Below are 14,610 nucleotides of genomic sequence, written 5' to 3' on the forward strand. Positions count from 1 at the left end.
ATCTCTTTCAGTACCTTGTAACTTCTGTATGGAGTCCTGTTAAGATATCAGCCTTCTGTCCATTATATGGGAGGCTGGGTGGACCCAGGAGCTGGTCCAGATATGGCTGTAAAGAGAAGACTCCTGCATCTGCCAGAGTTTAATCCTGGTCATCAAGTCTGAACCCACTAATTTTGCTAAACATGCTCTCTTCACTTAAAATAATGTCTGTTATGTTTTGTACCTTTAAAATTTCACAACCAGCCAATTGACTATAAGCTTCTAAAGCAGTCCTCATGCCCATTAAATTGTTTAATTGATAATGAACATTAATATAATTTAATTCTTGTGTTAGACTTCACATCAGGTGATTTCATGTAGTGTGTGAAATTCTTTGATACTCAGTTTACATCTGACACTTCTGTGAGTTGATTTCCTAATAAAAAATATTTAAGAAGCCACTATGCAGCATTCCAGTTTTCATTTAAATAATATCTGATTGATTCTTAGGTTATTTTATGACACTACATAGGATCTGAGATTCTCATAGCAATGGTCATGAAGTCTTCTGGGAAATAATTCCATGTTACCCATTGAAAGTTAACCAGCGTTCTGGAGGGACATGTTACCTCCAACTGCAGGGTTGAAGAAGGCAAGGGAGACACCAGCATGAAGCAGGTAGCAAGCAGGGGTCACAGTTCCCCAGCACACTAGGCTGGCTTTTCTGACCTAGTAGGATCCAATGAACTATTGCCCCAAAAAGTAGTTTAATTCCTACTGTTTTTCTTATTTTCGATTGGTGATAACAGCCTGAGTGGCTTCAAACCACTTGCTAAGTGCTTCATGCTCATGTCTTGCTTGGCTTCCTTTTTTGACACTGAAGATGGAGGTGACATGTTCCTCCAAAACACTGGTTGACTTTTAGCACACTACACAGAGTTATATCCCAGCAGATACATCTCTTCATTATATGACTCTGTTTTACCTGCAGAGGTAATACAGCATTGAATGAGATGATAATGAAAGTGAGCAGGTAATAATATGCAACAGGCAGTCATGTCATATTTCAAGGGTAAGTCACCCTGATCTGAGTGTCTTGATTGAGTGGCACTGTTGTTTGTTGATGCCTGCTTCTCAGCATTTGAGGGGAAATGTGCTGCAGTTGCTCAAAGGAAATGCATTTCTGCTGTCCCCATTCTCATGTTTCATGCCATGATAGGAGGCTTGAAACTGATTGACATATGAGTCCCACAATAATGAGGATCATCTGTAACCAGGGTTTAAAGAAATGACCCATTTGTTTTTAGAGAGAGTGCATGCATGTGTGTATCTTTTATAGTACAACAGAAAAAAGAATATAACCTGATTCTATGGTAGGCTGTCATCATTAACTGAAAACAAAAAAAGCAATCTAAAATAATTAAATCCATACACTTATATTTGTACATGAATGCAGTATTGACAAAACACCAGTCATGTTGTCCTGTGTGAATCTGCATGTGTGTACCCTGCAGCATCCAAAACCAACATAAAGGGAATCTTTAAATTATACCAGTTTGACACCATGAAGTTCTTTGCTCTGCGGACAGAATAATGAATCTTAGCATAACATGACATGAATCTAAAATGTGTATAACAGCACATGGGGAACACTAGATTAGTTATAGTAAAGGTGTGATACCACACTCAGATATGTTAACAGTGACTGAACTGTTACTATTATATATCACATATCATTGCCATATTAAGTACTTGAAGTAAGACTTTTATTTCATATATCATGTCTACTAAAGGAATTTAGCCAATTAACATTTTAGCATGCTATTTAAATTCACTGTCTTAATGCAGATGCATTCTAGTGTGTTAATATCAGCAAACTATTAAAGATGTACTTGATAAATGACTGCCTTCGCTTATCCTTTATTGTCGAAGAGTCTTACTACTGTGTTGACATATGCATGGGTCCATCAAGCCCCAGCTGACCTAGGTAAACTCTTTACAATATAAATCCTATTACTCCCAAGTTACAACTCAGCTGTCGCTGTAGTAGTAGCAGAAGCTATAACTCCATTTCTAGATGATAAAGGTTAATGAGTATCAAAATATTTCATATGTAAATGTCAAATGACACATTAAGGAGTCTGCAACCAATGAAAGGCTCAGTCAGATATAAATGGACATAATAGTCTTGTCTGGCATAAGAGTTCTGATAAAAACTAGTATATGCATTACATATTAATTCATCTGTTTGTAGTTCTTGCAAATTTATGTTTAGTAAGGAAATGGAAATTTAATATTAAAATATCCACATCTTAGTTTAACAAGTGTTCTAGGAAACCTCTTTGAATTTAACAAATGGTCATATGAACAAACCCTATCATAGCCTGTATTTAAGCCAATATTATAAAAATGAAAATGTTCTTTTCATCAGTTTATGTTTATTTTCATTTTCTGTTTGATGCTTATGTTGCCAGAGTTATGGAAAAAATCATGAGAAGAGTAACCATATACATTACAAAGGAATATTATGTTTATTTGAAGATAAAACAATGCAGTACATTGGTGTTAAAAAGACTGATAAAATCTTAAATGTTAGTTTTGAAGGTAAGACAGTCTTTGATCCTTTACTGGGACCAGTTTCTTGTTATTCTATTGTTACTCTATTTCACTTCTTCACAGGAAGTAAATTTTCCTCCATTCAGATAACTCTTTCAAAAGCCTAATTGTAGTTGAACAGGTAGATCATGAAAGAATTTATGAAGCCTATTTTCCTTCAAATGTTTCAATCTCTGTGGCAAAGCTAGCTTGAATAAATTCATAATTATTGTTCTTGGTATTCTGTTTCTGTACACATTGTGTTTTATATACATAACTTCCACTAGTACAGATTCCAGCTACATACATTTTCCAGATATGACTTCAAAGTTTTGCACTACCACTATATATCATAAACAATGTCATACAAAATTTTTAATGTTGGCCTGCACCTACCATCACAAAATTTCACTGACTTTGAAGATTACTGTCTTCTGGGATTTGATGCTGTGTAGTCTGGTAGGCACCAACAAGAACCTGGTACCTATCTATTAGTCTGCATGGTGTCACATCCCAGATGACAGTAATTCTCATATTCAATGCCAAAAAATTCCATTTTTTCTCTTTAGTATTTTTGTTCCTGAAGGTTCAGCTAGTTTTGTATTTTAGACATACTTCAATTTATTTGGTTATAAACCTATAGCCATTGCATTCTAGCATGCTTTCTTTGTTAAATTAATCTAGAACATTCTTTGTCAATCTGTGATCTATTTACTCTATGAATGAATGAATCACTGATGTTGATTTTATTAATTTCCATACTTTCTTCCCAGGGGCATGTGGTAGTGTAGTTGGTTGAAGCACTATGCTACAGCTGGAAGGTCGCGGGATAGGATCCCGATGAGGTGGACTTTTTTCAATTGACCTAATCCTTACAGCCACACTATGGCCCTGGGGTCGACTCAGGCTCTAACAGAAATGAGTTCCAGGAATATTCCTGGGGGTAAAGGGCAGCAGGCACATAAGGCAGATGACCTTACCACCATCTGTGAGCCAATTGTCTACAAAATGTGGGAGCCTCAATATCTCACAATCATATGGGCCTCCACAGCCTGTTAAGAGGATACCTTTACTTTCTTTTACTTTACTTCTTCCCAGTTCTTCCGAAGAGGAATCCTACTGAAACCTGATACTCTTGCTTAACTTCTATATACACTCAGTTTCTTTATATTTTATTTTTACATTCTGGAAGGTTACTTTGCTTTTGGGTAGGGCAGTCTTTCCCTTAGTTTTTCATTTACTAAATAGCGGCCAGTCCTGTAACAATATACATCAATCATATTTGAATGTCATCTTTTATCATTATACTCTGCATAATCAATACAGTATCCATACCATTCATACAATATATTTTGCTGGGCCTCAGATCTTGGGGAATATTGCAGCTGAAAGTATTATTCCATCTCTGGAATACAAATAAGAAAAGAATGCAACAATAACAGTTGAAATGAAAGTTATATTAAAGAACTAAATGACATCACATTTAAAAAACTTCACAAAAATTAACCAGCCGTAACAGATGAAGTTTGCTGTATTTCATGAATACTCATACAGTTATGTATATTACAAGAAAAAAAAACCTTGATGAATAATTACTGTCTTAAAAACATAAACTTTACACAGAGTACTTCTAGGTTCGCAAGATTTTCTAGATTACCTCAGTCACTTCAGAGCTGTTTCAAATATATTTTATTTGCAGTTCTTCATAACAAATAAACCCACAAGAAGAAGAGAACAAAACTGACATAACATTAGGACTACAATAAGTTAGTGTATGCATTTTCTTTTTATCTACATCAACACATACCTGACTAATTTTCGTCAAGTAGCCCTCCAGTGACACCTGTTATTCAATTAGAACATAGGTCAAGCAAAGGAAACAGTTCTATGTGCAGTAACAAAAGTACAGAGACTTAAAACATGACTGTATTATATAGGCCTATTAAGAAAAACAGGGTGAATATACCTAACTAGAAAATACCAAAGTTTAAAAAAGAATTACATCAGAAAGGGCAGGGCTACCAAATTGATGCATCCACTAATTCAATCGTGTTTGCAAGAAACAGACGCTATTTATGCAGCCCACAGAAAATTCTTACAAAAAGCAATATCTGATGTAGTGAACAGCAGAGAATTTGAACTTGTAATAACATGCCATTTGTAATGGACCCATTTACTTATAGCTATAAACAGTAGGTTAGAAAGTATTTACACAAAGCGTAACAATATTACATTATGTCAATGTTGCATAATGATTAAATATTTCAACAGTACACTGTACATATCGTATCACTCATTATTTTGACTATTCAATCAAGTTTAAGTACATACTGAAACAGGATAACATATTCTGTGTTCAACAAAATGTACTTGCATTGCTCCATGTCCTTCCAAGAATAAATGGAACACATAAAATGTTTATCCAAATAGATAATAAAATTCACATGTAGAGAATTAGCAGAAGTACCCTACACACTGTAATATACTGTCACAGTAAACTGTTATCATGATAATGTTTAGCACTGAAAAACATCAGAATGAATGCATTAGGCTCTTCCAAAAGACACTATCTTGGCTTTTCTTAAATGGCTATCTAACAAACTACCATTCTGTATTCGATTACAATATAGGCAGCAGCTGTGTGACATTCCAGTAATTGCTATTATAGCACAATGCTGAACAAATCCCTTGACTATTAATAAAAAAACCTAGTTTTAAAAATTGTACTATATAATTAAGATAAAACTCAGTTCTTAATAAAGGAAACTGGGCTCACTCTACATTATACTATAATTCATGCAGGTGAGGTTATATTAACAGTACTAGCTCTAAAACAAAGAACTGAGGTGGAAACTGCAGTTACTCATGAACTCAAACACAAACTTTTTTTTGTATCTACAAACAAACTGAAGACTACTTGTCCAGTCAGCAATGCAAACACAACACAATAACAAGAACGGTGCTGCAATATGTAGGCAAAGCAGGTAATCCAGTGTATGTTACTGATGCTCAACCCACCTTCTTTAAACTGTAGTAATAACTTCAAATATGAAATAATATTATTATATTTTTTCTGTAAAATCTCTCAACTGCAGCTCAAGGAGGACAAATTACATGTTCTAATACAATGAACCTTGTTATATGTTCCAACTACATCAGTAACAAGTTCCAGGGATGAATTCTTGGTAGCTGATATTGAGCCAATGCAATACTAAAAGACACTTAACTTCATTCAGTCGTTCTAATATACTGTACTGTGTAATGCTACAAAGCTCGAGAAAAATAAGAGAAAAATTGCAATTTTACATACACAACCTCTAGAAATGAGTGATTCTAAATAATCTAAAGGAATAGAGAAAGAGAAGCACTTTACGCAACTGAAGTGAAATTGACATGTCACATGGGGTTTGATACAAACACATTTTTCAGTACTGATCTCTCAGGGCATGCTATAATACCAGTAGTGATTCCAAAGTGACAGTCTGCAACATATGAATAGGAATGCCAAATAGTTAGACTATATATCTGAATATTCTTTCACTAATGAACACTGCCAATATCAATTACAATACTGAAATATTTTATTTATAAAACCAGGAGTCATGTACTGTGCTTTATGAGGAAAAAATGGCTTGCACTGATGCTTGAGAACAATTTAACTGTATTAAATCAGGAGTAGACAGAAAAAAACATGAAACAATATAACATAATGCTGTGATGAAGAGATCAGAATCAAAATTTTCCACTAACACTAACCTCAACAACTACAGGTGGAACCTATAATTCCGAATTCTCTTTATGTTTGAAATTTACTAATCTTTCTTTTCACTTTCACAGGCATTAAAACATTTCACTATTGGATAAAGGCAGCATATTAGTATCAATGACTGGTATTCCTATGTCAACTAGAAGATTCACACTGAGGCAAACTCGTAAATTAGGCAGTATCTAGGTAACATTCAGTTGTGATGATCTGGGCACCTTGTCTGCATTATTCGAGCTTTGGGTTGTGATGTTCCACCCTGGGATGTTCCAGCAGATTCTTCACAAACATGAACTACAATACCTGGTTGGCTGCCTGATGGTGGGTGCAATTCATGTGTCTCTCCTAAAAGTAAGAAACTGTACATCAATTCATTTATGAAAAGAAATTATCTGGCAAGTTTGGATGTCCAGGTAGTTGCATTTGCAAACACTTCTGTAACTTGACTATGATTCAATCTTATGACCCCTTGCACACAAGTCCATTCACAAGCTAAACTGAATTCTGATGCTGGATTATAAACATTTAATAACAAAAGATCTGAAGAGTTCTATCTTCTGGGATATAACGTCGTGTAGCCCAGTGAAAGTCAACCTGCTTTCACACTGGTTTCCTGCTCGGCTTATTCATAAACCCTAAAGATGGACGTGATATATTCCTCCAAAACATCCAGTGACTTTCAACAGACTACATGGCGTTATATCCCAGATGACAGAACTCTTCATAACCACCACTGTGAGAACCTCAGATCCTACATAGCATTATATCCCAGATGACAGAACTCTTCATAACCCCTGCTGTGACAACCTCAGATCCTACATAGCACTATATCCCAGATGACAGAATTCTTCATAACCCCCACTGTGAGAACCTCAGCTCCTACACAGCGCTATATCCCAGATGACAGAATTCTTCATAACCCCCACTGTGAGAACCTCAGCTCCTACACAGCGCTATATCCCAGATGACAGAATTCTTCATAACCCCCACTGTGAGAACCTCAGATCGTACACAGCGTTATATCCCAGATGACAGAACTCTTCATAACCACCACTGTGAGAACCTCAGATCCTACATGGCATTATATCCCAGATGATAGAACTCTTCATAACCCCTGCTGTGAGAACCTCAGATCATACACAGTGCTATATCCCACAAGACAGAACTCTTCATAATCCCTGCTGTGAGAACCTCAGCTCCTACATAGTGCTATATCCCAGATGACAGAATTCTTCATAACCCCCACCGTGAGAACCTCAGCTCCTACACAGCGTTATATCCCAGATGACAGAACTCTTCATAACCACCGCTGTGAGAACCTCAGACCCTACATGGCGCTATATCCCAGAAGACAGAACTCTTCATAACCCCTGCTGTGAGAACCTTAGCTCCTACACAGCTTTATATCCCAGATGACAGAACTCTTCATAACCACCACTGTGAGAACCTCAGATCGTACATAGCGCTATATCCCAGAAGAAAGAACTCTTCATAACCACCGCTGTGACAACTTCAGATCTTATAGCAAAAGATCTGTATGACATGGTATACAACAGGAAAATGAGCGTTATGAGTTCTACCCACTACTTTGTCTTGTTTGCTATTGCCTTGTTTCCTAAATGTGACATTATCTTTAAGTTGCAGTAGCATAAGTCAGTACAGTATGCTTCAACAGTTTTAGATTTTCTGTATTGTTGCGATGAAATAAAAAGAGTGTTCGTTGAGAATGGCTGATGTTTATTTTTAGAGTGTACATACGGACAAGTGCTTAAAGGCAAAAAACAACAAATTATTTCAACAAGTTTATGTACATTAACAGTAAAAATCTAGATAAAAAAATCCGTTGAACTGGGAATGAAACTACTTAGTCTACAAGCATTTTTAGAGCTTCAGTTTCTGTACACATGTGATTAACTCTTTACATCAGCACAGACCAGAAGCTGATGTATACCATTACAAAATTGCTACAAGAGCTTCAGTTACATAATCTGTATCCTTATTTCTTCTAAAAGATATCAACATATAAGATATGAATGTATATAAAACCAAGTCTCCTAGTACTCCTCTAATTTACCACACACCTGGGGTAAGGTTTGCTATAGCAGCTAAGAGATCATAATTCACTAATGGTTCTCCTTCATCTCTTGGCTCCCATCCAACCGGTGGTGATGCTGGTGGAGAAATCAAGAACTGCTTGACAGGGGCAGGTGGTTGCAAGTGCTGATCTTCAAAATCGATTGGTGAAACAGGCTTGAACAAAGAAAGTACATCTTCTGAAATACAGGCCTTGGGAGTACAGATTATGCATACAGATGAGTTATCACCACTTTGAAAACTACTGCTTATAAGTCAAGAATTGCAGACATGGTTACAATGCGGATCTTTGAAGTTCTCCTCCTTGTTCTTCATTTTAAGTATTTTGTATCATTGGCTTTTATACATATGTGTAACCACCATCATAAATGCAGCACTCCTTTTAAAGATTTTAAAATTAAAAATAACAACACATTCACAAGTGACATACTAAGATGACAGTGCAACAATTTCACCAAGAATGCATACACCTGATGATGGCCGAGTGGGGCCAAAACATGTTATAATAAGACATATAAAACACAAAAATAAGTGTTGCATTTAAGATGCTGGTCACACATATCTACAAAAGCCAACAATACCAGTGAAACAGGATGCTAAAGAGTAAGATTAGTATCAGTCTGTTCCAGGATCATTTATGATTCTTTCCATCTATTCCTTTGTCTTCTCACATCTCTTCTGCCATATGTGATTTGTAACACATAAAGTTGTTTAAGAATGTAGGTTCCATCCTTCCTCTAGAGACCTTGTTTCCATGCCTCTGTACTATTTGTTTTTTTTTTTCTTTCATTCAGTGAGAAAATACCCAGTTCTGTTGTTAGGACTTAGTTTCATATTCTATCTAGTACTTTACTGCAACTCTTCACAGATCTTATGAATTCATCTCAGTTGCATGTGTTCTTGTCCAGTCCTTAACCTTCAATATTCAAGAGTCATTGCCAAATAATACTATCAGCACAACCACATGTCTACACACATTTAGCAGGCAAAATCTGTACTTAAATAAGTTTTTTCCAAAAAGAGAATTACAATTATCACCTACAACAGTAATTATACTATGTAACACATTTACAATTTTAGACAATACTGAAGTCTGGTTTGACTAGGATTTGATCACATGACCATCTGAGCATAAATCCAGAACACTGACATTCACATAAATTCTATAAATTTATAAGTTAACTTGCATAAGTAATAACAACACAAGGTTTGTAGGACTGGAAGTATGTNATGTACTATTTGTTTGTTTTTTTTCTTTCATTCAGTGAGAAAATACCCAGTTCTGTCGTTAGGACAGAATATGAAAAGCTTTCATTAACTGAAATATTTTATAACCCAGAACACTTCAAATAAATTTTATTTTAAATTAAGACACTGTCCCAACCACACCATTTTATGTGATACTAAATTAGAAATGACAGGTTCAGAAAGAGGGAAACCGTTGGCAACTCAAGAAATGAAACATGCCATTTCAGTAGCCATAATCAGCATCAATAAACATACTTCAGCAAACATAATGCAGAATTTACAAATATGACAGTTCTCTGTTTTCATACAGTACATGTTTTAATTCAGCTTTCACTCTTTAGGTACTGCTGTGTTCAGTGGCACCAAAAGTGATGTATCATTTAATTAAAACTGGTGCATCTTTATTTTTTTAGGGAGGGAAGAGATTCTGTACTTTAAAAACTGTGATGCCTGCATGCAGATTTACCTTACCTGTGCGAAGTAACAGTTGATTAAAGTCTCTCCAAATCGTGTTTGGTGCATGTGTATTCTGGCCTTAGCAGCAGCAGCTGGACAGTTATAATTCACTCTCATACGCCTAAAGCTTCGGAAAAACTGGAATGAAGCTGGTTCACCAAACTGACTGAACAGTAATTCCAGCTCTTTCTGAAATATATAAGGGAACTTACAGATCTAGGAATATAAACCGTGGTATTAATGAACATTGGGAAATAAAGTGAGATAATTTGGTGGTTGTACTGATGCATGGCCTTTCCATTCTGCACAATCATTAATTTAGCTGTAGTGATAGTGACATTGCAAAAATACCCTAGAATGGAGGGTAAATTGCTGATAAGAATAAATACAACTGGAAATACAACACAACATGGTGCTAGAGTACAATAATTTTAACTTGATAAGTTAGCAGGAGAGATAAGAAAAACTAGTTTTTATTCCCTTACAATATTCATGTGTGACTGTGACGTGTAACAGTCCCCCTTTCATATGATATTAAGCATCTGAATGTTAAATAGAAGTAAAAGATTCTATATTCTGATAAAATGTTCAAAGATTGAAGGCAGCTAACTCCTACACATAAGGCCATAAAGTTAACCAAAAGTCAAAGTGCATGACACAAGTTAAGCTTCCAGAGTACATAAATCTTAACAGCACCAAATGTGGTTTGGGTTCCACTAATCCAAACTACCCTGCCACTTGCAAACCCAATGAGTGCAAGCCTAATGAAAAGCACTGTAGGACCAAACATTGTTCTGAAATGTGGGGGTGTGGGAAACCAAAACCATATTTGGCAATTTAAATACAGTAACAATTGGACACATTACTTTTTTCTCCTCATTTTTGAAGATAGAGCTATCTAGGTTTGTAACTATCAGTGAAGTTGGAAGATCTTCATCATGAATCAGTTCATCCATGGTGCGTGCGCCTTCAGAATTCTGCCTAGAAGCACCACGCTGAAGTTCTAATTCAATGTAGTTTGGATGAACATTTGGTAAACCATCTACTTCATTGATAATAATATCACTTTCATCATTTGACATTGGTTCATCCGAATCAACTGCCATCCCTCCTTCTTGTTCTTCCATAATGATATGCCAACTTGATTTTGCAAGGCCAAGCACAGGTTACAAAGCTAAACAAGAACAAAACATATTATACACAATACATATTTAATGTCATACTAAAATGTAGCTGTGGTAAAAATTTCCTTGTGCCTTGGCACTACATAGCATGGGCCTTCGCGCTAGATAGGGATGTGTGGTCAGCTTGACACTTCGGGACCTTTATCAACAGCACTCACTGGACATAAGACTGCAAGAATGTGGGTTACGATGATAAGCAGTGCAAGCCACACGTTTATCATTTATAACTTAATTTGTTATTAATATTTTGAGGCAATTGTTACAAAGAAATGTTCTATCACTCATACACTACATATCGGCTAGCACTTAATATTTCACCCGCCGGCACCTGCGATCTCCCATGGCACATTTACTTAATTTAATACTTGTTATTGCTCTTCGTAGTTGTTACATTGACAACCAGATATTACCACTTATGAGCTTATTTTATTACACAAGTTCATATCGAAGAAATAAATGTCTAATAGAATTGCAGTATGCATTGATATGGGAAACTAATGACGCCCCAATTGATTGGAATCATAGACGGAAACAACACCAAAGCAGAAGCACCTTTGGCCTTTTAAATTCGAATGTGAGTGTTTTGTTACAATCCAGTTCTAGAGATGTCCGTTGCAGTTGAGCGGCTCTAGTGTTCCAATATGAATGGTGCGGGTTTATGGCAGTTTGAAGGGTTTAAAGGAAGAATGAGTATTCGCAATGGGGACGAATGGGGACAATGTTAAGAAAGTGCGGTCGTAAAGGGAAAGAGCTGTAAATAGGCAGAATAGGAACAGTTAGTAAAATCTCATCAGTGATATGTTTTATGAAAACTTTCAAGTGTATACAAAATACAGGTGAAGTTGGGTTGATGGAACTCAAATTTGTGGATGAGATTTTCCTGCAAATAACAAGGACGTATATTTGCTACTGTGATCAAAATCTACCCCTTACACATTAGCTGATCTATGGTCGCCACCTTTTATGATTCAAATGGACGGGGGTCAGTAAGGTTAATAGATAATCTGTGATCCAGACGATGAAAAAAGTAATTATTATTGCGCAACTGAGATAGTAATAGTAGTAGTAGTGGCTCTGTTAGTGCTTAAAAGACTAACCTCAAGAAGCATTGCGTTATGTAGTTACTTTTACCAGGGTTGGGAAGACAGGCACATGTTGGTAGTGATGTGAGTCCATATGACGCCCTCTGTGAGGAATAAAATTCCTGCCTTCGGAGATGGCAACGTCTCTGAAACGAAATCGCTCAAGGCGTAGAATAGCTGCTTTATCATTTCTCTCCAACATATCTTTAGATGGTACTTACAGAGATACCAGGTTAGCGTTCTTTATGCGAAATGGTGCTTTTGGGAAAGAGGCAGAGAGAAAGCTGAATCAGGGAGGCAATGAGGAATGTGTCTGTGAACGCGATTCGGAAAATTGGAAAAATAAGGATTCTGATCTAGTTATCACTACAGAATCCATTAGGACAAGTAGAAAGGAACAGAGATCACCTCCAGAGCATGGAAAATCTCCAGACCATCAGTCAAACAGTTCAGACTCAAATCCTAGCGAAACAACTGCAACACCTTTGAAGGTACTTGATCAGGATGCACAGGTACTGCAGAGAAATTTTAGCAGTACAGCCAGTTCATTTCGTGAGAGAACAAATACTGCAGGGAGTGATCACAGTAGTCTGGACCGAAAGTTTGGGTCTGGAGGTCAGAAACGTAAACTGATTCATCACCAGTCATCTCTAATTGAAGACAAATACTACCACAATTTCAGTAGTAATGAGAGCTTGGGACCAACAATAGGACGCAGTAAAATTATCCCAGAGGTATCTTCACCTCCACCAAGCAAGGAAGTTCGTTTCGTCCGTCCGACAAGAGGACAGAATTTTCAAGATGAACGTTTGGTGCTTGTATCTGCCAAACACGTACCCTTTCTTGTATATTCTACTTTGCCATACAACAAGGGTTGTCGGCCCAACAGGTGAATATTTAGTTATTTGTTTCATACTAAGAATATGATATAGGTTCTAGTGTGGAGCTGATAAAATTTATTTCTACTGTATTCTAGAATTTTGGCCCCACTAAATGCCCTTATATTATGAAGAATTTTTGGTAAAAGGTAAAGTTTGTATTCTCCTTGTATGTGATAAATACTCCTCTCTTTTGTAAATAAGAATGATGTTTATCTATCCCATTTATTTGGGGTGGATGGGAGATGAATTTCCCTGGGTAATCAGTAAAATGAATATGTAACTAACTTATGAAGGAACCAGGATAGCGTAGTCGGTATGGCGATTGGCTACGGGCTGGATGACCAAGAGGTTGGAGTTCATGCCCTGGTGGGGTTAAGAATTTTCACTTCTCCATGATGTCCAGACCAGCTATGGGTTCCATTGAACCTCCTATACAGTGGGTACTGGGAGTTCTTTCGAGGGGGTAAATCGGCCGGAGCGTGAAGCTGACCACTCATATCAGTCAGTGCCGAGGTCAAGAAAATATGGATCTATACAGCCACTCTCACGTCTTAATGGCGTAGTGCTTAATTAGTTAAGCACAGGGACAACTTTACCTTTTAACTAACTTGTGAATTGGGATTTCATTCATTCATCAGTAATCTGTCAGACGACAGGTCCACAGTCTCTTCCAAAACAGTTCCTCCACTTAATATGATCCAGAGCTTTCTCCTTCAAATGATTATATCCTCTTCTGTCCCCAAGGTCATCCAGCATCTTCTTACGTCTTCTTCATCATCTTCTGGTCACTTCTATCCGCCCCTCCATCTTTCCTTCAATAACTTCTTTTAGAAGGCAGTTACTGCGTAAGATATGACCAATCCAATCAGCCTTCCATTTTCTTATTTCGTGTAGGATATTCCTCTGCTCACTTAATCTAAATAACACTTCTTCATTTCTCACATAATCGGTCCAACTGATCTTCTCCATCCTTCTCCAACACCACATTTTGAAGCTTTCCAGGTGTTTCTGATCTACTGCCCTAAGTGTCCAAGTTTCAGCCCCATACAAAGTCATGTTCCAAATGTAGCATTTCACTAGTTTCTTTCTCAAATTTAAGTCCAGTTTGCTGGTAAAAAGATTCTTCTTCTTGCTAAATGCAGCTTTTTCCATGGCAATCCTAGCTTTAATTTCACAAGTACACCTTCCATCATCTGTTAACAAGCTACCCAAATATTTAAAACATTTCACATACTCCAGTTGTTTTTGGTGTATCTTTATGGTGACGGGTTGGTTGTCTCGAAATTTTCATTACTTTTGTTTTTTCCACATTCATTTCCATGCCATAG

General features: G+C 36.7%; 2 protein-coding genes and 1 long non-coding RNA gene across 10 annotated transcripts in view; 2 read left to right on the plus strand and 1 right to left on the minus strand.

The window, feature by feature from the left end:
* Positions 1 to 1,385, plus strand: part of LOC117283137 — a 3,218-nt gene extending 1,833 nt beyond the window's left edge. Inside the window, exon 2 of the long non-coding RNA XR_004514159.1 lies at positions 12 to 1,385. This is a non-coding gene — a long non-coding RNA (uncharacterized LOC117283137). The remainder of the gene's footprint in view (positions 1 to 11) is intronic.
* Positions 1,386 to 4,010: 2,625 nt separating this feature from the next.
* On the minus strand, positions 4,011 to 11,868 carry LOC111875040 (protein sarah). Of its 7 annotated transcripts, none has more exons than XM_023871060.2 (5): positions 11,753 to 11,868; positions 11,002 to 11,309; positions 10,151 to 10,324; positions 8,419 to 8,587; positions 4,011 to 6,682 (listed from the first exon to the last, which is right to left on the minus strand). In XM_023871060.2, exons 2-5 carry the CDS (start codon positions 11,260 to 11,262, stop codon positions 6,534 to 6,536), a joined length of 753 nt encoding a protein of 250 aa, XP_023726828.1. In that variant the 5' UTR covers positions 11,263 to 11,309; positions 11,753 to 11,868; the 3' UTR covers positions 4,011 to 6,533. The 7 variants fall into 7 exon arrangements, with proteins under 7 accessions (XP_023726828.1, XP_023726827.1, XP_023726830.1 ...); XM_023871059.2 differs by having other exon boundaries at positions 11,730 to 11,867; XM_023871062.2 differs by lacking the exon at positions 11,753 to 11,868 and adding an exon at positions 11,648 to 11,730.
* Positions 11,869 to 11,938: 70 nt separating this feature from the next.
* The window catches only part of LOC111875039 (CDK5 and ABL1 enzyme substrate 2), a 16,163-nt gene continuing 13,491 nt past the window's right edge, over positions 11,939 to 14,610 (plus strand). For both annotated transcript variants that reach the window (XM_023871058.2, XM_033755699.1), the window contains exon 1: positions 11,939 to 13,290. In XM_023871058.2, the coding sequence (XP_023726826.1) occupies positions 12,536 to 13,290 (755 nt within the window). In that variant the 5' untranslated portion in view covers positions 11,939 to 12,535. The remainder of the gene's footprint in view (positions 13,291 to 14,610) is intronic.

This window comes from Cryptotermes secundus, unplaced genomic scaffold (assembly GCF_002891405.2).
Source record: "Cryptotermes secundus unplaced genomic scaffold, Csec_1.0 scaffold1491, whole genome shotgun sequence".
Taxonomy (NCBI): Eukaryota; Metazoa; Arthropoda; class Insecta; order Blattodea; family Kalotermitidae; genus Cryptotermes; species Cryptotermes secundus.